Here is a 22576-nt window from a genome sequence, read left to right on the forward strand (position 1 = left end):
CTCAATAAATTTAAAATAAGCAAAGCATATCTGAATTATGTTCAAATTAAGTCAGTACCAGAAAAATTTGAAAAATTCATAAATATTTGGAAACTAAAGAAACATGAGTCAAAGACAAAAATAAGATTTTGAACTGAATGAAAATAAAAATGTAATAAAATTTGTGGATTGTAGCTAAAGTAGTATTTAAAGGAAATAATCTTCCCTAATTAGAAAATAGTCTCAAATCAGTAACTTTATGAAACTAGAAAAAAAAGCAAATTATAGTAAAAGCAAGAAAAAGAGAAATAACAAAGAAAAAAACAACCAAATAGAAAAAAAAAGAAAAACAGAAAAATCAGCTTCTAGTCAAACTTATTTATACTCACTCCAAAAGAAACAGATAACCTAAGAAGCCCTATGCCTGTTTAAAAAGTTGGATCTGTAGTTAAAAACTTTACCAAAAAAAAAAAAAAAAAAAAATCCCAGGCCCAAAGTCGTCTCTAGGGAATTCTATCAAATATTTGAGGAGAAATAATACCACTACTTCCAACTCATTGTACAAGGTCAGCATTACTCTGATAATAAAACCAGGCAGGCACTGCAACAAAACTAAATACCAACGTCCCCCATGAACTTTGCAAAACAAATCCAACAACAAATACACACAGGATGATAAATCATGACCAAATGGGGTTCACTCCCACAATACAAGATTAGTTTAATATCCACAAGTCAATCAACATAATGCACCATATTACTAGACTAGTCAATGCAAGGTGGCAGGAAAACAAAAGGCAGCCACATTAGAAAGTAGTAGTAAAACTGTCTTTATTTAAAAAACATTACTGACTATATAGAAAATCCTATGTAATCTATAATAAGGTCACTAGAACTACTAAGGGATGGGAATAACATATCTTGATATGAAAGCAATATACAAAGGTCAACTATATTTCTATATATTAGCCATAATCACAAAAAATTTTTAAATACGACAGAAATATGAAATATTTAGGAATAAACTTGACAGGAGATGTATAAGACACATTGAAAACTGTAAAACACTGCTGAGACAAATAAATAGAAAGATACATCCTGTTAATAAATCAGAAGACTCAATATTGTTATGTCACCACAGACTTATCTACAGAGTCAATGAAAAACAACAAAATCCCAGCAGGTTTTTTTCCCTAGTTGACAAGCTGATTCCAAAATCTGTATGAAAATGCAAAGAATCTACAATAGCCAAGACAACTTTGAAAAAGAAGAACAAAGTTGGAAGATTCACACTACCTGACTTTCAGCGAATGCAGTATTGACATAACTACAGACAAATAAATCAATAGAACAGTCCGGAGATCCACACATATAGTCAATTAATTTTTGTAAAAAATGCAAAAGCAATTCAATGAGGAAAAACTAATCTTAACAAATGATGGTGCAGCAATCACGTGGCCATATACCAAACAAAAACAAAAATCCTGTTATCTTACACCATACATAAAAATTAACTTGATAGAAATAATAAACCTAACTGTTAAAGTAAATTATAAAACTCCTACAGGAAGCTTAGAAAAAATATTTGTGACCTTGAGTTAGGGAAAATGTCTTAAAATAATACCAAAAGCACAATCTTTTATAAAAGAAAAACTTGGTAAACTAGCCTTCATTCAAATTAGACACTTCTGCTATTTGAAACACACTGTTAAAAGACTGAAAAGATAAAATGACAGAAAACATTTAAAAATCATACACCTGGTAAGACGTTTGTATCCAGAATACATAAAGAACCACCAACATTCAATAATATGAAAACAAAACCCAATTAAAAAGTGGGCAATAGGCCGGGACACGGTGGCTCACACCTGTAATCCCAGCACTTTGGGAGGCCGAGGCAGGCGGATCACGAGGTCAGGAGATCGAGACCACCCTGGCTAACACGATGAAACCCCGTCTCTACTAAAAATACAAAAAATTAGCCGGGCGTGGTGGCGGGCACCTGTAGTCCCAGCTATTCGGTAGCCTGACACAGGAGAATTGTGTGAACCCAGGAGGCGGAGCTTGCAGTGAGCCGAGATCACGCCACTGCACTCCAGCCTGGGTGACAGAGCGAGACTCCGTGCTCACTCCCCCGCCAAAAAAAGAGAAACCATACCAAATGTTAATGAGAATGAGGAGCAATCAAAACTCTCCATATACTGCTGGTGGAAATATAATATAAAATAGTACAATTGCTTTGGAAAACAGTTTGACAGTTTCTTGCAGTTAAGCACACACCAGGCATGTGACCAGGCATTCCACTCCTAAGTATTTATCCAAGATAAATGAAAACAGTCCACACAAAGACTTGGGCATGAATGTTCACAGTAGCTGTATTTCCAACAGCCCAAAACCAGAACAAACCCATCAACGCATGAACTGACAAACTGTGGGTGAGAATGCAACTCAGCAATTAAAATGAAATATTGGTATATGCAACATAAATGTATCTCAAACAAGTATGTTGAGTAAAAGAAGTCAGACAAAGGAAACACACAGTTTATGATTCCATTCACATAAAAGTCTAGAAAATTCAAACTAATCTATAGAAACAGAAAACATATCATTGTTTGCTTGAGGACTGAGAGGGAGAGATTGAAAACATACATGAGAAAATTTTGGGTGTGATGGGTGCGTTCATTATCTTGACTGGGATAATGATTTCACAGGTATATAATAGGTCAAAATTTATCAAATTGTACATTTTACATGAGTAGTTCTTATGCCAAAAATGCCTACTTCATTAGAAGAGGTTTATTTTTCTCAACTATACTGAAAACTCAGCATAATGTAAATCAAAACCCAAAAAGGTTCTGTATAATTTCAGAATGCTTTTATTCAAGTGAATATCGTAGAATGTACTGTGACACTAGTCAAAAAAATTCTGAAAAGAAATGGCCTAAGAAATACTACCACATAATAGAAATCTAATAAAAATAGTTTGATACTGGCCCACTAATACTTTGATCAATGGAACAAATAGAAGTTCAGAAGTTAACACTAGTATTTACAAGAAATGTATTAGATAATGCGAGTAGTATCTCAGATCTGTGGGAGAGATTATTCAAGTAAATGTGGTTGAGAATAATCTGGGTGCTAGGGTGAGGTGATCCCTACCTTAATGGGATCATCTATTCCCTACTGTAAAGTTCCTTCCCCATCCCCAATTTTCCTCCCACAGTGTCATTCCTTATCTTCATAGCACTTTACACTTAATATGCTTTCTATTTTACCATCTCCCACACTAAAAGAGCTCTGCTCACCATTTTTAGACCTAGTGTCTGACACATGATAGGTATTTAGTAAGTACTGTGTTGAATGAATTCATGAAGCAATGTATGATGGAACAACTGCACAACTGGAAAAAGGAATTATAAATGTGTCTGATGAAAACAAGCAAATGCTCATATAAAATCTCTACAATTTTCTAAACATTTTCAAGACAGAAGTTCAAAACGGAAAAGACAAGACTTGATGAAAAAAATGTAAAGCTTCTGAATGGAAAACAAAGGTCACAATAGATACAAATAAAAGGCAAACTGGGAAAATACATTTGGCACATGTGGACAGAGAAATGAATATCCTCAATCTATAATGACTATTTATAGACCAGTAAGAAAAAGATGCGCAAGCCCATAGCAAAATCTTTTTTAAAAAAGGAACATTAACAGGCAATTTGTAAAAGATATTACAATGACCAATATATGGAATTAAAGAAATATCTGATAACTCTTATAATACAAAAATTAAAAGTCAAAATAATTAGCTATCTTTTAAATTAGGAAACTGGTAGACATTTTTATTTGTTGTTCCGTTTCGTTTTGTTTACTTCTGAAACAGAGTCTTGCTCTGTCACCCAGGCTGGAGTGCAATGGCATGATCATTGCTCACTGCAGCCTCAAACTCCTGGCCTCAGACAATCATCCTGCCTTGGCCTTCCAAAGTGCTGGGATGACACGTGTGAGCCACCACACCCAAGAGTAGACATTTTTAAAGTAAGATTTAATATGTAAGGCTGCTAAGAGAGCTGAGAAGTGGACGATGTTACGCCTGTTGGCATGAGAGTGAAATGATTTACTAGGAGAGAAAAATAGCTTACTCCTCCTGGGAGGCATCTTGATAATAAATAGTAAAAGTCTTAAAGTTATACATTCCCTTTGAATATTTCTAAGAACTTGAAGAAAACTCCACAGACATATATACAAAATGCCATCTTCAAAAATGTTAACATCACAGGGCAATTTTAAATTGAAAAAGTAGAAACAAATATGGAATATCGAGAATTTAGTAAACACATCACAAAATATTAATGTGCAAAGGGGCATGACATATGTAACTCTCAAATGGTTCAAAAGAATTCTAAAAACAGTAATAATCATCTCTCTCTACATTTGCAAATGCATACACCAAAAATGTGTATATGCACACATATTAAGGGAGAAAGTGATACAACAACTGCAGTAGAATGTTAACAACTGAAGCTTCTGGGTCAAGGTTACATGGGAGGTTCTTTGTGCTACTGTTTCAACACCTCTGTAGGGTTGAAATTTTTTCAAAATAAGCTAAAAATAAAAACTCAGCAAACGAAACATTCAGAAAGGAATGTTAAAGTCCCATTCACTCTTCATTCCCCATTCCTCTCCACAGATAATACTCTTGTAAAACTTTTGTTGTTTATTTTAGAGATGCAACTCACTATGTTGCCCAGGCTCACCTTGAACTCCTGGGCTCAAGTGATCCTCCCACCTCACTTTCCTGTGTAGCTGGAACTACAGGCATGTACCACTGTGCCTGGCTTAAAACGTTTTCAAGTTGCACAAGTATCTTTAAAAATCTAGGATACTTTTCACTATATATTGAGTAAAAATCATATGTATATATTAATATAAATCATTACATAAAGTATCATTTCAGTCTTTTTTAATATGTCAATAACAAAGTCATCACCATAGGATGGTCCTGCTAATTTTATTTTCATCTTTTCATTAACTGTATTTTCTAAATCTTACATGGTATATGGATGACATGTGCAATTTTTAAGAAAGTATTATTTGAAAAAAGGTACTAAAAATTAGTTCACGCCATTTTCCAAATTCTGACATGCAATATAATATGAGACATGATGCTTAGAGTTTGGACTCCAGTCAGAAATACCTGGGCATGAATTCCAGTTTTGAACTTAAGAGCTATATAATGTGTCTGTATTTACCCTATCACTTCCTCTGGTTTTTTGCATAGACCCTAATTGCTACTTCAAGAAATTCTAGGTAAGCAAAATGACATCATAAAGCAAACTTTTCCCTATTTCCTGTAGGTTTTATAAAATATAATCTTGGAAAGCAAAAACATTGCCCTCAACACAAATCATATTATAGAGATAAAAATGCCACTAACCAGCTGGGCGCGGTGGCTCAGGCCTGCAATCCCAGCACTTTAGGAGGCTGAGGCAGGTGGATCATGAGGTCAGGAGATCGAGACTACGGTGAAACCCCATCTCTACTAAAAATACAAAACTTAGCCGGGTGCGGTGGCGGGCGCCTGTAGTCCCAGCTACTTGGGAGGCTGAGGCAGTAGAACGGCATGAACCCAGCAGGCGGAGCTTGCAGTGAGCCGAGATCAAGCCATGGCACTCCAGCCTGGGCGACAGAGACTCTGTCTCAAAAAAAAAAAAAAAAGCCACTAACCACAGTTTAAAAAATAAGATTGAGTGTAATTATGTACAAGACAGAAAACATACAAATATCTGGATTTATGCTAGAGTAGAATTTATTTAGAATTTAGTTCAGTAAGTTGTACTGAACAAAGGCATTGCCAACAGCTGTTGTATTAGTCCATATCAGCTGTTAAAAGGGATATACTTACCCATCTAATATTAGACTTTCATAGGCAGCTTTTTTGTCACACACAGGACAAATCCAGGTGGGCTTCTTCTCATTCATTTGTAGATAAAGGGCAGCATCAAAACACTGCAGATGTGTACAAGTCACTGCACGGCATGGGATTGTCAGTCTCATTTTTCCTAACTACACGACAGGAAACACAAGGAAAACTAGTTCAGAAAGGAGAACGAGCTCAGAGGGAAAGTGGTCAGTTGTAAAAGTCTGAAGATGTCATACAAGACGATGATAAAAATGAAAAAGAAATCCAAACCAGAATGTATTCCCAGGGAGATTAGAATATATTTTTATTCATTGATTGCCCTATGATTTTTGAAAAACTATTTCACTTTTTCAAAACAGGTAGCATGTAAATCCAGATTCATATACACTGAAAATATGACTCCTCCTTACCTGGTCCCCAGTTTCCCTATTTAGAGAACCACTGTTATCCATCTTTTGCATGTCCTTCCATAGATGTTCTAAGCATAAACCAAGTGTGTATTTAAAGTATGTTCCCAGGAATTATAGTATACAATACACACTGTTTTCCAACTCACTTCTGTCATATAACTTGGTGACTACTGCAGCACACAAATTGGTATATACAAAACTACCATCATATGAAGGTATCATAATTTATTTAACCAGTACACTAATGACTGACATTTAAATTGTTTCCAATATTTTATCACTACAATGCTGTAATGAGTATTTCTAAGATTCCTATATTTATAATATTTATAATTTCTAGAAGTGAAACTTTTGGGTGGAAAGAAAAGGATATTTGTAATTTTTGTCACATTAACACATTATCTTCCACAAAAAGTACCTACTGGGTTATGTATACAAGTGTATTAACGTGCTTTGTTCCACTCAACCTTTCCAATATAGTGTTATTAAATTCTTCGATCTCTGCCAATCTGGAAGGTGACAAATATCCCATTATAGTTGTGAACTACATTTCTCTTATTATAAGTGGTAGTTGAGCCTCTTCTTTTACTTCTAAGAGTCACTTGTGTTTCTAAGAACTTTCTACCTATAACCTTTTCTCATTTCCCATTTGGTTATTAATCTTTTACCTATTTGTAGGCACTCTTTAGATAAGAAATCAGCCATTTGTGTAATATGAACTGCAAATATATTTTTCATTTATGAAAATTTATTTTGATATAATCAACTGTGTTAATTTTTTAATATACTTTTGATTAACTCTACTGCTGTTAAATTCGTATTGCAAATAGTAGTGGTACACCAAGACGTACACAACACCCAGATTTGGTCAGATCAGGTTTTCCTACATAATCCTTCAAACCTCCCCATATATTTCCCTTACAGAAAATATCACTATTTATAACCAGTCCTGCTATTTTGATTGAAAATTTGTTTCTCCCACTAGATCTTAAGCTCCAAAAAGATGGTCTAGATCTCTGCTCACCACTGAATCCCACTGTCCTAGCACAATACTAGCTCATAGTATGTGCTCAGTATTTGTTGACCAGATAGGAGAATGAATGGAGATGGACCAGAAATGGGGAAAAGAACAAACAGGAAACGAAGAAGATGGACCTTCTTTTATGCTATAAAGTTTAAAAGAATTCCTGGCAAAATTAAAACATTCTTAGCTCTGCCTGAGAGGCAGGCTTTTTAGGATGTTCTTTATCTTTTGGTTCATCTGTAATTTCTAATTCCTCTAAAATGAACACCTGGTAATGTGATAATTTAAAAAGAAAACAATTTAGCTGAATCATCAACACAGAAGTAACGTTTATATAGTTCCACCTACGTGCAAGGTACAGTGTTGACTACTTCACATTAATCTCAAAAACACTTTTACAATTACGTAACAATTATACTAAAAGGATGGTATCATTATCATCCCCATTTTATAAATAAGGAAACTAAGGCACAAAGAAGCTAAGTAATCTAACACTACAAAGTTAGAAAATGGCAGAGCAGGTCTGACCTGGGAAGCTCCAGCCCTGCAGAGTCCACACTCTCATCACTGCTATACTGTCTCTACCTAAGTGTCTAACCAGAGTTCTAAAAAGGATCCTCGAAATTTCTGTGATTCGATCAAGGTATTTGGCACAATATAACTCATCACTTAGAACAGAAAAAGGTCGGAATAAAACCTGAGGCAGTTTCTCTTCTTATGATACATCTTTCTATATTTTTCCTGCCTTTAAAAACAAATTATTTCTTAAACAGACTCTTACAGTATGCCCAAGGCTTTTAAATAAATCTCATAAAATCTTCATAACTCTATGACTCCAGAAAAGCTGGTATCTATATTTCTATTTCTGAAATGAAGATGCTGAAGCTACAAAAGGTTAAAACCACACACTCACTGAGACACAGCTGATGGAGCTATATCACAAATGATCCTCACATCCCAGAGACATCCCAGTTTTTATAACATTACAAATGGTGTTAGTTTTTTAATTTAATTACCCTCCTTTTCCTCTTTTGCTAAGTTTTTGTTCTATTAAAAATGAATGTTGACTAAATACCTATTCAGCACCCAATGAGATAACAGGTTTCTTAAATCCTTTCAATGATAAGATGAATAACTTTAACAGATTTTCCTATTATCCTTTTTTTAAATCACATTATTCTTTTTAAATAGTACCAACATAAACATTGGCTAGTTATTTAGAAAGTTTTCACCAATGTAAGTGAGTTGGTTTTTTTACACAATCACTGTGTGGAAACAACTCAATCACTAAACTCGTTATTAAATTACACTATACCTATTCAACAAAATGACCACAATGATTAAAATAAGACCAATCTACACATACTAATATACTTAAGACACACTGTTAATTAAAAAACAGCAAGCCATACGACAGTATATATTTTCCAATAAACATACATATAATTATATAGAGAATTAAATCTAGAAAAATCTATCATGCTACTAGTAATGTTACTTCTGAATAATAGACCTTGCAAATTTAAAATTATCATTTTTACTTTTCGGCTCTATTTGAATAATTTAAAAGTAGGTATTATTTGTCAATTTTTATAATTTTTTCTTTAAAATAACGTTCTAACTCAGCCTTCCACGGTTTTAACAGTTATCTGTTCTCATTTGGTTTCAAAAACCCCTTTAGACTCTTAAAAATTAAGACCTTGTCAAGCCTGTAATCCCAGCACTTTGGGAGGCCAAGACGGGCGGATCACAAGGTCAGGAGATCGAGACCATACTGGCTAACCTGGTGAAACCCCGTCTCTACTAAAAAATACAAAAAACTAGCCAGGCGAGGTAGTGGGCGCCTGTAGTCCCAGCTACTCGGGAGGCTGAGGCAGGAGAATGGCGTAAACCTGAAAGGCGGAGCTTGCAGTGAGCTGAGATCCGGCCACTGCACTCCAGTTTGGGCCACAGAGCGAGACTCCATCTCCAAAAAAAAAAAAAAAAAAAAATAAAGACCTTGGCCAGGCACAGTGGCTCACCCCTGTAATCCTAGCACTGTGGCAGGCCAAGGCGGGTGGATCACCTGAGGTCAGGAGCTCGATACCAGCCCAGTCAACATGGTAAAACCCAATCTCTAGTAAAAGTACAAAAATTAGCTGGGCATGGTGGTGGGCCCCTGTAATCCCAGCTACTCAGGAGACTGAGGCAGGAGAATTGCTTGAACCTGGGAGGCAGAGGTTGCAGTAAGCTGAGATCACGCCACTGCACTCCAGCCTGGGCAACAAGAGCGAAACTCTGTCTCAAAAAAAAACAAAAAAGGCTGGGCGCAGGGGTTCACGCCTGTAATTCCAGCATTTTGGGAAGCCGAAGAGGGTGGATCACGAGGTCAAAAGTTCGAGACCAGCCTGGCCAACATGGTGAAACCCCGTCTCTACTAACAATACAAAAATTAGCCGAGCATGGTGGCAGGCGCCTGTAATCCCAGCTACCTAGGAGGCTGAGGGAGAACTGCTTAAACCCAGGAGGTGGAAGTTGCAGTGAGCTGAGATAGTGCCACTGCACTTCAGCCTGGGAGACAGAGCAAGACTCTGTCTCAAAAAAAAAAAAAGGAAAAAAAAGAGAAAGAAAAAAAAAATTAAGACCTCAAAGACGTTTTATGTATGTGGGCTATAGTTATCAATATCTGTATATTAGAAATTAAAACATTTTTTAAACGACAAGAGTACACAAGTACACATTCTGTTAGCCATCAGAGCAATGACATCATCATCATCTATAGGGTAACTCACATTAAACATCACCTTAGGCTCATAAGAGAGAAAGAACACAAAAAGCCAAAATTATGTGTCAATATTATTATAAAAAGTTTTAACTTTGTAGTCCTCTTCAAAGAGTGTCAGGGACCTTCAGGTATCCATGAGCCACATTTTGCAAACTGCTGTTTAGGGATTGTTTTTGTCGTTTTCTTCTGTGCCGTTTCCATCTCTCCTGTCACAGCTTTAAAATTTCCACAGCATACAGAAATGAGAATATCCAGGACTATAAAAGTTGCTGACCCTAAATTTAATCCTACTCTAGTTGTCTTATAAGAACTAATGACATTTCCTAAGAAGGCATTTGTTGCTAGCTAGCAAAATTTTGTCAATTTCCTAGTGACTATGGAATGTTATTAAAAGGGACCTTAATGTGCCATCAAAATAAATTCTAATTCTAATTTAATCAGATGAAGGTGCTTTTTTGAAATTTATTATTTTTATGAATGAAGTGGTATCTAAGTAATACAACACTTTTTTCCTATAAAATGTTAAGCTGGCATTATCCAAATTCTATTCACTGTAGACTAATTACTACCAATCTAAAGTAAAAGAGTTTTTAAGTTGAAAAGGCCCAAACTGGTGGTTTCCAACTATTTTCGGCAGGACTTTTTTGTTTAAAACATATTAGAATCTCAAGAGATAAAATCAAACCTAGCTTGCTTTCTTTTTCTCTCCCCCAGCTACTTAGCCCACCTCCGCAGGACAGAGAGAAAACCACTAGCTGAAATCACCAAAGTGAAACTCCTATGTAAAATTCAGATATTGTGTTCAGAAATATAATTATGCATACTCAATTAGATCCTCTTCAATAACTACTGTGACATTACCTTCCTTTAGTCCCAAGGACAGAGGTTTTAGAATTTGCTCCCACTATTCAGACTCACTTCTACTGCAAATCACCTTACGAAAATATTGTGAAATGTAATAAACATTTATTCTATAACCCTACATTATTATTTTCTCTTGTTTTTGCCAAATAACCCAGGGTTCACTTCTTATCCAAGAGCCTGGGGTTTATTTTTTTCCTTCTCCATTTCCCATTACTGCACCAGATCCCATGTTATCTCCATTGTTAGCCGGTTGGACTCCATTCTGCTTTCTCCAACTGATAATAGGACTGACTCTTTCTCAAACACTGCTTTCATCATCTAACTTCTGTCATCCATCCACCAAATCTAATCAACACACCTGTGTCTGGTATTCTAATTAATATATACCACATATTACAGTTTAGCTACCCAATTTTATGTTAACACTACTACTATAGCCCAAAGAGTACCATTCATTCTTTTCGTAGAAAGTGCTCTGAAAAGATCAACGAACCCTGAGGAAAAGCTCAAAAGAGTCTCACAAATAGACCTGTTGTCACTTCTGAGCAGAGAAAAAAAAACACTTAAGAAACTTAAAACAAAATTTCAAAAATCTATTTGATCTGTTACTTCATTTCTTCAAGTAACTGAAAAGTTAATTTTCTTAAAATTGGTAATGTTTGAAAGGAACTGCTCCCTATTCTTACACAGAAGGAATCCTAACCTCTCTGATACGCTACTTTCACTATTATTGAAAGTTTGGCTCATGAGATGGCTTATGCCTGTAATCCCAGCACTTTGGGAGGTCATGGTGGGCAGATCACTTGAGGTCAGGAGTTTGAGACCAGCCTGGGCAACATGGTGAAAGATCTCTACAAAAGACACCAAAATTAGCCAGGTGTGGTGGTATGTGGCGGTAGTCCCTGGTACTCAGGAGGATGAGATGGGAAGATCATTTGAACCCAGGAGGTCGAAGTTGCAGTAAGCCGTGATCATGCCACTACGTTCCAGCACGGTGACAGAGAGAGACCCTGTCTCAAAAAAATTTAAAAAGCCTGAGAATCCGTTAGTATGTTTGGCCACTGCACTTGGTTTTGGTTGCTCTCATGTAGAATGGCAGTCTGTATGAAGAAAAAAATTTAAAAGATTCTAAGAAAATGGCACTGCATAACTGTAAAACTCCTTAGGTAAGTTGTGTAGAAGACTTTCTTCCTGATACAATAGTTTGACATCTAAAACATGATGGTGACATGAGTTTCCTCCCCATATGGTGACTGTATGTGGAATACAGCTGGCAATTAATGTTTGCTGAATATACTAGGGTTACATAATAAAAAATGGTCAATATCCAACCATTTTTTTAATCAACAAAAAGCTAATTTCACTTCTTTCAATCTACTATTAATTTTAACATGAGAGCGAAGAAAAAGAGAATAACCTGAAGACACTGAAAAGAACTCAAGCCTGAAAGTTTGCATAGAACTTGTGCTCAGAGGAAGTCGTGGGTCCTTCCGCATGCCTCCTAGAGGCTCTGCCACCACCTTCAGGGCTTTCAGGTCCTACCCTACTGGAACTGCACACCTCTTCCCTGCGTTTGATAAGAGCACATTCCCAGTATCCAAGCAATCCTGATATCAAAAAATTCTATTTCAATGAAGGCAAGCTCATATTTTTAAGTTAATGAAGATTAAAAGAGTGATGCTTCAAAAAAAGATTTGCAAATACCACTTTCCAGAATAAAAGAGATGTACTCGTAATCAGGACATGTATATTTTAGCCCAATCTGGCAGCATGGTATATTGGAAAGAGAACAGGAATGTCAGAACACTAGAATCTTTATCCTTGTTCTACCACTAACTGTAATCTGGGTTAGCCAACCTCGTTCAGTCTCAAGTTTCTTCATCTACAAAATGAAGACAACTCCTCCACACAGGTTTGCTAAGATAGTTAAATAAAGAACATACAGTAGAAACTCAACAAATTATTCTCTTTTCTTTCTGACACAATTTTTCCCCATTTAAAAAACTGTACATTTCTCAAAATGGTGGGTAGTAATCAAACACCCACAAAACTACATTATAAATTCCTGATTCCATGACTTTTCTCACCAAGTTCTTCTTAACTGGAAAGGGTTCCCCTCCAATTCATTCAATGTTCCTGATCCTTCCATCTCCTCTTGGTAGTATAACAGCCTAACTGTAAGTGAATCTGCTCCATTTTTATGGGAGTTGGTTTTATTTTTCAAACTCAATTATTAACATTCTAAGCAAGCCTCGATATTTTCTCCCACACTTAGCTCAATGGCAAGTAAACAGGAGGATGTGAGAGTTGCTAACTGATTTCTCCCTCATACTTTCTATGTAAGGAGATATAAAAGAAAAATTATTGTGCAATTTTTTTTTTTTTTTTGAGACGGAGTCTCGCTCTGTCGCCCAGCCTGGAATGCAGTGGCCAGATCTCAGTTCACTGCAAGCTCCGCCTCCCGGGTTTATGCCATTCTCCTGCCTCAGCCTCCCGAGTAGCTGGGACTACAGGCGCTCGCCACCTCGCCCGGCTAGTTTTTTGTATTTTATAGTAGAGACGGGGTTTCACCGGGTTAGCCAGGATGGTCTTGATCTCCTGACCTCATGATCTGCCCGTCTTGGCCTCCCAAAGTGCTGGGATTACAGGCTTGAGCCATCGCGCCCGGCCTATTGTGCAATTTAAAAGACCATTACAAAGACATCCTACACATCCTAACTCACTAAACCAAGAGCATCAATGAGCATTTATCAGGTCCTAGTCACTTTATTTTTCAGTATCATTTATATTCTTGTAAAAAGAGTTAGCTCTTAAAATATTTTTATTAATAGCTGTGTATTGGCCGCGCGCGGTGGCTCAAGCCTGTAATCCCAGCACTTTGGGAGGCCGAGACGGGTGGATCACGAGGTCAGGAGATCGAGACCATCCTGGCCAACACGGTGAAACCCCGTCTCTACTAAAAAAAAAAAAAAAAACTAGCCGGGCGAGATGGCGGGCGCCTGTAGTCCCAGCTATTCGGGAGGCTGAGGCAGGAGAATGGCGTGAACCCGGGAGGCGGAGCTTGTAGTGAGCCGAGATCGTGCCACTGCACTCCAGCCTGGGCAACAGAGCAAGACTCCGTCTCAAAAAAAAAAAAAAAAAAAGCTGTGTATTATCTACAACATTAATTACAACAGATCATTCTAAGCCTAAAGCTATCTTCCCTCTTCTTTGTATTCTTTGCATGCCCAAATAATACAAAGAATTGTGACTTAATCATGAAGATTCCTTAATGGGAAAAGACAAAAGTTCAGAATTCTATCATAATATATCATTCATTCCCACACTTACTTTTACAGGAAAGTTAATCATTTATAAAAAATCAAATTCCCCAGAATGTTTTGTTGCTTTACTTACAGGGCACATCAAGGATACCCGAAGGCTAGTTGTAGCAATTTCACTATCAGGATCTGCAGTAAGTTTTTCTTTAACTTTAAAGAGAAGAGAAAAAAAAAATAAAAAAAAATTAAGGGTGACAAAGAAATGGAATTATAGAAATATACAGCATCTTAAAACAAAATGTTAAATATTAATGTATTGAAAACACAATCACACTCCCAATATAAGTTAAATAAGTATGAACATGCAAATTCTTTGTTTAAATTCTTAAAATTTCTTTTTAAAAGTAAAACTGCTGGTAAGCAAGACTTTCAAAATAGAAAGCTGTGTAAGACTTAAGAACAAAACAACAATTAGGAGAGGAAGCTGGAATGCAGCAGTACCCTGAGCTTCAAAGCCTTTCCAACACACATTCATCACAGTTTTTATTATGCACTATTGTCTGTTTCCAACAATTACTAAATTTGTAAACAGAAAATATAAAAATATTCTTATACTTCCTTTGATAATTAAAAACTACTATGTGGTAATGTCTACAATTTTACTCACCAGTAATGTATATAAATTAGTATATACACAAGCTAACAAATATTTAAAGCATTAAAGCATCTCATATGCTCAATCTTTTTTTTTCTTTTTTTAAATGCTTGGTCTTATAAACATTACTTACTTAGTGCTCTGGAATGATCAGGGTTTCTAATACCTTTCATTTTTAATCTCTGTAATAACATGGCTGATGTAAGCTGCCGTACAAGATATACAGACATGGAGTAATTCTACAAACAAACAAAAAAAACCCTGCATTAAAGATGAGAGATAATATTCTCTTTGTTTGCATGAAATACTTATTTAAGAAACTCTGGTTTCTAAAAATAATATTCAAAATAACTTTCATGGAATGGTCAATGACTGCAAAGGGGACAAAATTCACCAGGCTATTTCAGCGAAAATAAAAGCTCAATCATTTAAAAATATTTCTTGATCATTTATCACTTTAAAACATTCGCTGCTATGGGAACATAGGTTGGGTCAATGGTTTCCAAACTATGGTTCTTACTTAGCAAACCTGGTACCTTAGGGGACACCCTGAAAATGTACCCTCCTATGACTAACCAGAATCTTGCTAACCAAAATCATTCTGCTTTTATTGACTTTATGTAATGGGGCTCTCATATTTTCACTTAAAAGAGGAGTTCCACTGTAGAAACAAATTTCAAATGCCAGTGGTCTGAATTAACACTGCAAACCCAGAGTTCCAAAGTTCTAATTCTGGCAGAAGAGATCACCTGCTACATGGCCTTTGAATAAATCACTCAAATGAACCAGGTAGCAGCTTTCTTCTGAGAAAAGCTTTGATAAATTAACTCCTGTACCCCAAATGGGTATTTTACTGACAAGCAGCAGCTACTATAGTATGTAAGACACATGAAGATATGATAAAAATTAAAAAGTCAATGCCAGAAAACAACAGTGTCCAATCCCATACCTGTTAGATCTGGCACAAAGGAACCTTCATTAGCTATTTATAGGGCTATGAAGAGATAACATATAATTTCACATAAATGCTAAAAAAAAAACCTATCTTCCCATTTTATTAAACATATTCATTCAATTGATTCTACAATAAACATAATACTCTCAATAGTTGCCAAATCAAATATCTTAAGTATTTTTTAATGATCTTTTAAATATCTAAATATCCAACTTACGGTGTAAATTTTAGGTCAATTAATCATTTTAATTATAAGGAAAGAGTATTATCCCCATTACATGGCAAAAGTTTTCAATGTCTACAATCATTTATTCTAATGTCTGTAAAGTTACTCCCAGCTCTGCAATTACCTTGGTGGTAAAACAAAAAATTCTTGCTGTAAATAATGCCTCAATTTCTCCATCCATAAAACAGGACTATTATTCTGTTTAGGAACATGTAATAGGAACACTGAAATTGATGCTTCACGTAATATTAACACTGAAGTTGATGGTGAGAAATTAACTGAAATCTCCTTTCCATGCATTATTTCAGTTATATAAACAAGTAATTCTAAAATGTAAATTCCTTGTTGTATTAACTGGTATCTCATAATTGACATAATTCATTGTAAGACCAAAAATCAGCCGAAAGTCAAGTTCATCAACTTGAAGGTGTAGAGAAAATATTATAATTCCAAATAAATCTTTTTATACAAATGCTCACAGATTATCTGAAATATCAGTTGTTTATATAAAGGCTAGAACAGATTATTTCTAATCACAACATGTGTACATTTAACCATTTCTCCCCCAAACTGATAAAACTTTCTTTGTTCCTCTTCATAAATATTTATCATCCAAAGCTTCTAGTTTATTAAAATACTCAACACAACATTACATACAATTGTGGTTAAACCATTACCTTAAGAAATATAAATATGTATATTTTCTTTCCAGGAAAATAAAGAGACAATATTCAAGAAAACTCAGAATTAAAGTTTTTAACTTTAAGAATCTCCATACTGCCGCCTCTGAACTGAAAATTACTGTTTTTTAGAGATTACAATCCACAAACAAAAAGAGCTGAAGCCAACAGCTTAAGAAAAAACACAGTGGGTGGGGTCACTGTCCTACTATTCAAAACGGAGAGCTTTTACCTTCCCAATTTCTGATGCCCAAGAAATGGAAATTTGGTTTGGCACAGCTGAAGATAACCTAACTAAAGATGTAATATTCAAGGGGCGTCCAGGGCGCTTCTGTTCAATCCCATTTTTAGGTGGTGGTGCGTAGCCCTATAACCATAAGAAAGAAAAATTATTTCAAATTATCTGCAGGAAGATTAAACATTTTCTCCAAGATAGATACAGGATCCTGCCCAATTTCAGTTACACTATTTTTATTTTAGCCTAAAAATCATACAGCCCTTATTATCATTATCAACCCAAAACAGGAAAATAATCTTTGAAAAAAAGTTACAAAATATTTCACAAGTCCAGAAAGGTACGAAAAAAATCCATGTTCCATCATTAAAATTAAAGATGCTGACATTTTGCCACACTGGCTATGAATTGTTTTCCTTTTTTATGGGACACCAAGCTTTACAGATAAAGTCACAACTTTTTATAATGATTCATCCTTAGCAATCCCCATTTCAAATACATGCATATATTGGGGGTGGGAAAGAAAGAAAGCGAACTGGGAATTGAGGGGAAAGAAAGAACAAACTAACAAATTTCATTTTTAAGCTTTGGTGAGTGATAAAAATACTTTCCACTGCATTTTCTCTGGGTGGAACAGAAATGGTAATCTTTTAACCCAGGTCAAGTTAACAAATAAGGATAATCAGCATTTCAACTGTCATTAAATAAGCTTGATGGCTATCAGATAATACAGCTATTTATGCTTTAATCTACTTTTATCTAGTCATCAATCATTTGTTTTAAATAGCAAGTATACTCATTTCTGATTCGCAGTGTATCCAATTCCCAATTACCACAAGACTTCACTCTGATTTTTCAGAGCCAAAATAATGTATTTTTTAGAAAATTAAAATGTCTTAGCTGCAAAAAATCTACATATTGAAAAGTAGATACCATATTTCACTAACGCTAGGATGTCATTGATGTAATTTAATTATGTACTATTGAGAAAGAGAAAATACTATGTATATATAGCAAAGAAATGGAAGCAAAATGAATTAACATATTCCCTTTTGGACATAAGGATCTTCTGAATCACTTTTCACTCCATCATTAATCCATACATTTTTCCACATAACACTCTCCTATGCACAAGTAGGAATTTTAGAGAAAAAAGTATCTTTTAAAACTGTACTTCATTCCACTAATGTCTCAGATTTCTCTGCAAGTCACTGACACCATTAACTGGATCTTATGAGAATCCATCAATGAAAAGTTTTCAGACAACAGCCAGGATTCATGCTTCTTTCTCAAAATGTCCTTAAATTATTTGTTAACTGAAAAGCCAGGAGTACAGCTAACTAGTCACGCCATGGCAATAACATCAAAGTTGTACAAGTGTAGGCAATGATAATACATCACAGCTGACACCTGGTCACCAGCAATTTTAAGACACTTCTGGATTTCAGCAATGCTAAAATATGCACCTTAGGAACAATGAAAACTAGTACTGGTAGTATCACACGGCAAAGAGGACCACACCCTGTCTACCACAACGTGGGAACTGTCTCATAAGGGGCAGGACAGTAATTATTAAATGGTAGTCCACATGGTCATGTGCAATCTATAACTTGCAAAAAAATTTTGAAAATAATTAAAAACGTTTAAGCAGGGGAGTAAAAGACAAAGAGAAGAACTTAAATAACTTGCACCAGAATACGGAAATGAAAGAGAGAGAGAGAGTGTGTGTGAGTGTGTGTGAGTGTGTGTGTGTGTGTGTGTGTGTGTGTGAGAGAGAGAGAGAGACAGAGAGTGTAGGAAGGTTATGCCTATCTCAAGCTGCTCAAGCGAAAAAAAAAAAAAAAGTTGCTCAGAAAAAAAACAAAAAAACAAAAAAAAACTCCTAAGAAAAGTCCTCTTAAAAAGACTCAAGAAGTTGATTCAATGAGTAACAAGTACAAGGAATATCAATACCAGTATCTAGGTAATTCTGAACGAAACTTTTGTTTTGCCTGTTTTGGGCCTGGAAGATAACTCTGTCCGCTGGTATGTCTACTAGTAGGTTAACCAAATAAAAATGACACAGGGTCTGTCAGGAGGATAAAAATAACTCATGAACTAAAATGTGCACTCTGGAAATTAGAATTTAAGACATAACACAGTCTGACACAGTAGAAAAGGGCAATAGAAGCAGGGAGAGTAACACACATGTAAGAATGAAGTGTCAGCAAACTCAGAATCATGTTAGTCTCGCTCAGTGTAGAGCGTTTTCAATCTATTCTACATCCCATTTGAGTAGTGTGACTTTACTGGTAATTCTGAGTTATCTGATAACCTGTATTCTACCTCTAACCATCAGCACCACCCCTACCCAACCATCAATTTCCTGGTTATTGAGAATATATTAATAGTTGGAATTCTATAAAATATAAAGTTTAGCCTTCACACATATTTCTAACAATTTTCCACATTTAAAGCAAAAATAAAGTCAAGTTCATGTGACAGGGAACCAGTGGGGCAAATCTGTAAGCTTTCTAAGCAAAGGCTGCTGGACAGCACCAGCGGAAGACTTTGTGATGGTCCTGTGACAAACTCAAATAATTTTTTATGTTTCATGCTCTGATGACACCCTACCCTACTTGCAACTGTGACAAAAGTTGTCCACAATTACTCTACTTTAACATTTTCCTCCAAATTTTCTAATTACTACTACTTGAATACTTCTAACACAGATTTACTTTTTAACTTTATGGAAATTTTCAAACATACACAAGAAAGGAACAAACAGCAGGGACCCACCAACCAGGTTGAATAATTATCAACATGTTGCCAATCTTGTTTCAAATGCTTTTGGCCCCAAAGCCAATCTGCCCTAAAACACACACGCCACAAAAATACACATTTCTTTTTGCCCTTGAGTATTAAACTCAAATTCTAGACATGCCATTTAACCCAGATATTCAACATGGATCTCTAATAAGACTTTAAAAACCCACAGTATTACAACCCCACAAAAATAACCACAGTTTTAAAAAATCACCTAATACCTTGTCTTTCAATTCAGATTTCCCAGGTGCCTCAAAATTGATTTTCCTTTTATCCTTTTATTATTGAAAATTTTAAACATACACAAAAATAGAGAAAAAAGTATAACACATATATATCTATCAGTTCAGTAATTTACTTACCCATGAACAATCTTTACCCAACCCCCACTCCAGATTATTTTAAAGCAAATCTCAGATATATTTTCTATTTTCTCCATATGTAGTTTAGTATAGTCCTTTTACAGCTTGAATCAGAATTAAAAACTAGAGCCCCACACCACAGTTAGGTCTCTGAGTCTCCTTTATTCTATAAACACAACCCCTGCCGTCTCCAAACACACTTTTTCCGCAATGCTGTTGTTCTACTGGAGAAACCAGGACTTTTGACCTGAAGAATGACTTCGCATTTTAGATTAGGTATTTTGCTTCCTCGAAGTATGAGATTTGTTGCTCTACCTCCCATGTATTTTTAAAACCAGTAATTAGTTGTATAAGCTTGATTAAACTTGGGGTCAAAATTTTAGAAACAAAAAACTTCACAGAAAATGTTGCATACTTCATATGGTGCCACATCATAAGGCACAGAAGGTTGTTTGCCCTGTTTTCAGTAGTGTCAAGACTGATCAGGAGTTCAGGGGATGTCAGCCTGATCCCTCCACTATAAACTTCCCCGTCAACTTTTGGCATCCATTGACGATAGCTACCTAGACCCATTATATGATTATGAATTGTGGAGTAATGATTTTCTAATTCTATTACCCTTTTGATTGTATTAGCCAAAATGTTTCCATAAAGAGCTTGACCAAATCAACAGTTGGTCACCTTGAAATAAATGATTCTCTTTCTTAATCTTCAGAGCAGTGTGTTAGTGCAACCTCCAGTGGCTTATTTTAGTATAATTATTATAAACACACTTATATATTTGATAGTTTTGAGTCTACTATAATCATCATTCTTTCAGATGTCAAAATTATCACTTCTCAGGTAAGGAGGTGCCTCTTCAAATTGGGGTGAGTGCACACAAGTATGTGTTTTAAAAGAAGAAATGTTGAGTTTATGTCAGTCCTGATTCACTGTGAGGCAGGCCATCAGGGTGACTAACACACAGCATCAGGAAACATAAATCCATGAACTCAGAAATAGAATTTATAAGGTGAAGGGGGCCAGTACTGATAAGTCTTCTGGCTGCACCAAAAGGAACTACTTGGAGATTGTTGCCAGCTGAATTACAGCACATATCCTCTCTACACTCTTTGGGTCTTTCAAAGAAATATTCTTGTCAACTCTTGTTCCTTCCTTCAACCTTAGAGCTACACAAGTTTTATAGACATTTCTCACAAATTGTTTAGAAGAAAAATAATTCAGCTTCTTAAAATAACTCCTAAGCAAAGAGGGCCTTTTTCTTTCTTCTGCCCATTAAAAACATGGAATGTTCTCATCTGGCTGTCAGTCTGTAGAATGGCAGCCCTTGGAGTCAAAGATGGGAGATGGTCTCTGCAGCAGGTTCTTGTCTGTCCACACTGCATGTTACCATCCCACAAGCCCTAATATGAGCTGCTGTCTTCCTTGCACCAGGGGAACCTGGAAAATGAACACATGAAGGTGTTCTGGAAAATGAACGCATGAAGGTGTTCTGTAAAACTCAGCATCTTGATGTAGGTTAAAAAGCACATATGCTGCTTGTATTACTATTTGATCGTTAACAGTCTAGGGACACGTTGCCATTTTCAAAGTAATACCATTTCCCACTCCTGTGTTTACTTTGTACATGCAGTACAGTGGTCGACTGCCACGGGTCCATAAACACTGGATGTTACCGTAAGATCATACACATAAGGACTTCCTCCAGGACATAGACAAATGCAACCACATTCAGGGCTCTAATGGGCAATTCATGACTGTGTCAAGCTTTTCCCTCCAGGATTCATGGTTCAATACACCAGGATCACCGGCAAGGACCACCTATCAAACTTCTTTTGTGGTTTGTTGATGCTTCTGAAAACTGGAATAAAGTCCCTGAGGCTCTCCATGGTGCAAGAGGTCAATATACCTCCTATAGGGCCACAGCAGCTTTCTTCTTCTGAGGCTGCAGCATACTCATGTAATTCTTAAAAACTGCAGAATCTTGTTTTACATTAAAAGACTCCATATTTCATTATCCCAATCAATAGCAACTGTGGATCAAGTGGTGGTTTAAGATGTTTTCCATCAGATGCACATGTGAATTTCTGTCAGTTGTTCTACAGGACTTTACGGAGCTAGGGTAAAAAGACTCTTTGGGAAAGGCAGGCATTTGATTTTCTTTGGGATGGCCCTATAAGGGTCAGGCAAGTCCTCCCCATTGCCTTCTGTTTTTGAGATACGTCTTTGCAGTTCTCTCAATGTTTCATTTCTTCTCCTCCTTCACAACTGCCCATTGAGCTGCTGCAGGCCCCTAGCTCCAGGCATGTCAGACTCATTAGACAAAGGGTGTTTTGTGTAGTAGTCAATATGTTCATAAATAGGCTAACAGAAGTAATCAAGGGTTAGTGGGTGCTTTGGGGCAGAAATCAGCAGTAATTAAGTAACAATGCCCC

At 36.0% G+C, this 22576-nt stretch overlaps 1 protein-coding gene across 1 annotated transcript in view; it reads right to left on the reverse strand.

The window, feature by feature from the left end:
• Window positions 1–22576, reverse strand: part of PIAS2 (protein inhibitor of activated STAT, 2) — a 108162-nt gene that overhangs the window by 20306 nt on the left and 65280 nt on the right. The window contains exons 7-10 of the mRNA XM_011949352.1: window positions 16972–17106; window positions 15012–15117; window positions 14360–14433; window positions 5884–6044 (exon numbers count right to left, since the gene is read on the reverse strand). Coding sequence (XP_011804742.1) covers window positions 5884–6044; window positions 14360–14433; window positions 15012–15117; window positions 16972–17106 — 476 coding nt within the window. The remainder of the gene's footprint in view (window positions 1–5883; window positions 6045–14359; window positions 14434–15011; window positions 15118–16971; window positions 17107–22576) is intronic.

This window comes from Colobus angolensis, unplaced genomic scaffold, assembly GCF_000951035.1.
Source record: "Colobus angolensis palliatus isolate OR3802 unplaced genomic scaffold, Cang.pa_1.0 Scaffold299, whole genome shotgun sequence".
Taxonomy (NCBI): domain Eukaryota; kingdom Metazoa; phylum Chordata; class Mammalia; order Primates; family Cercopithecidae; genus Colobus; species Colobus angolensis.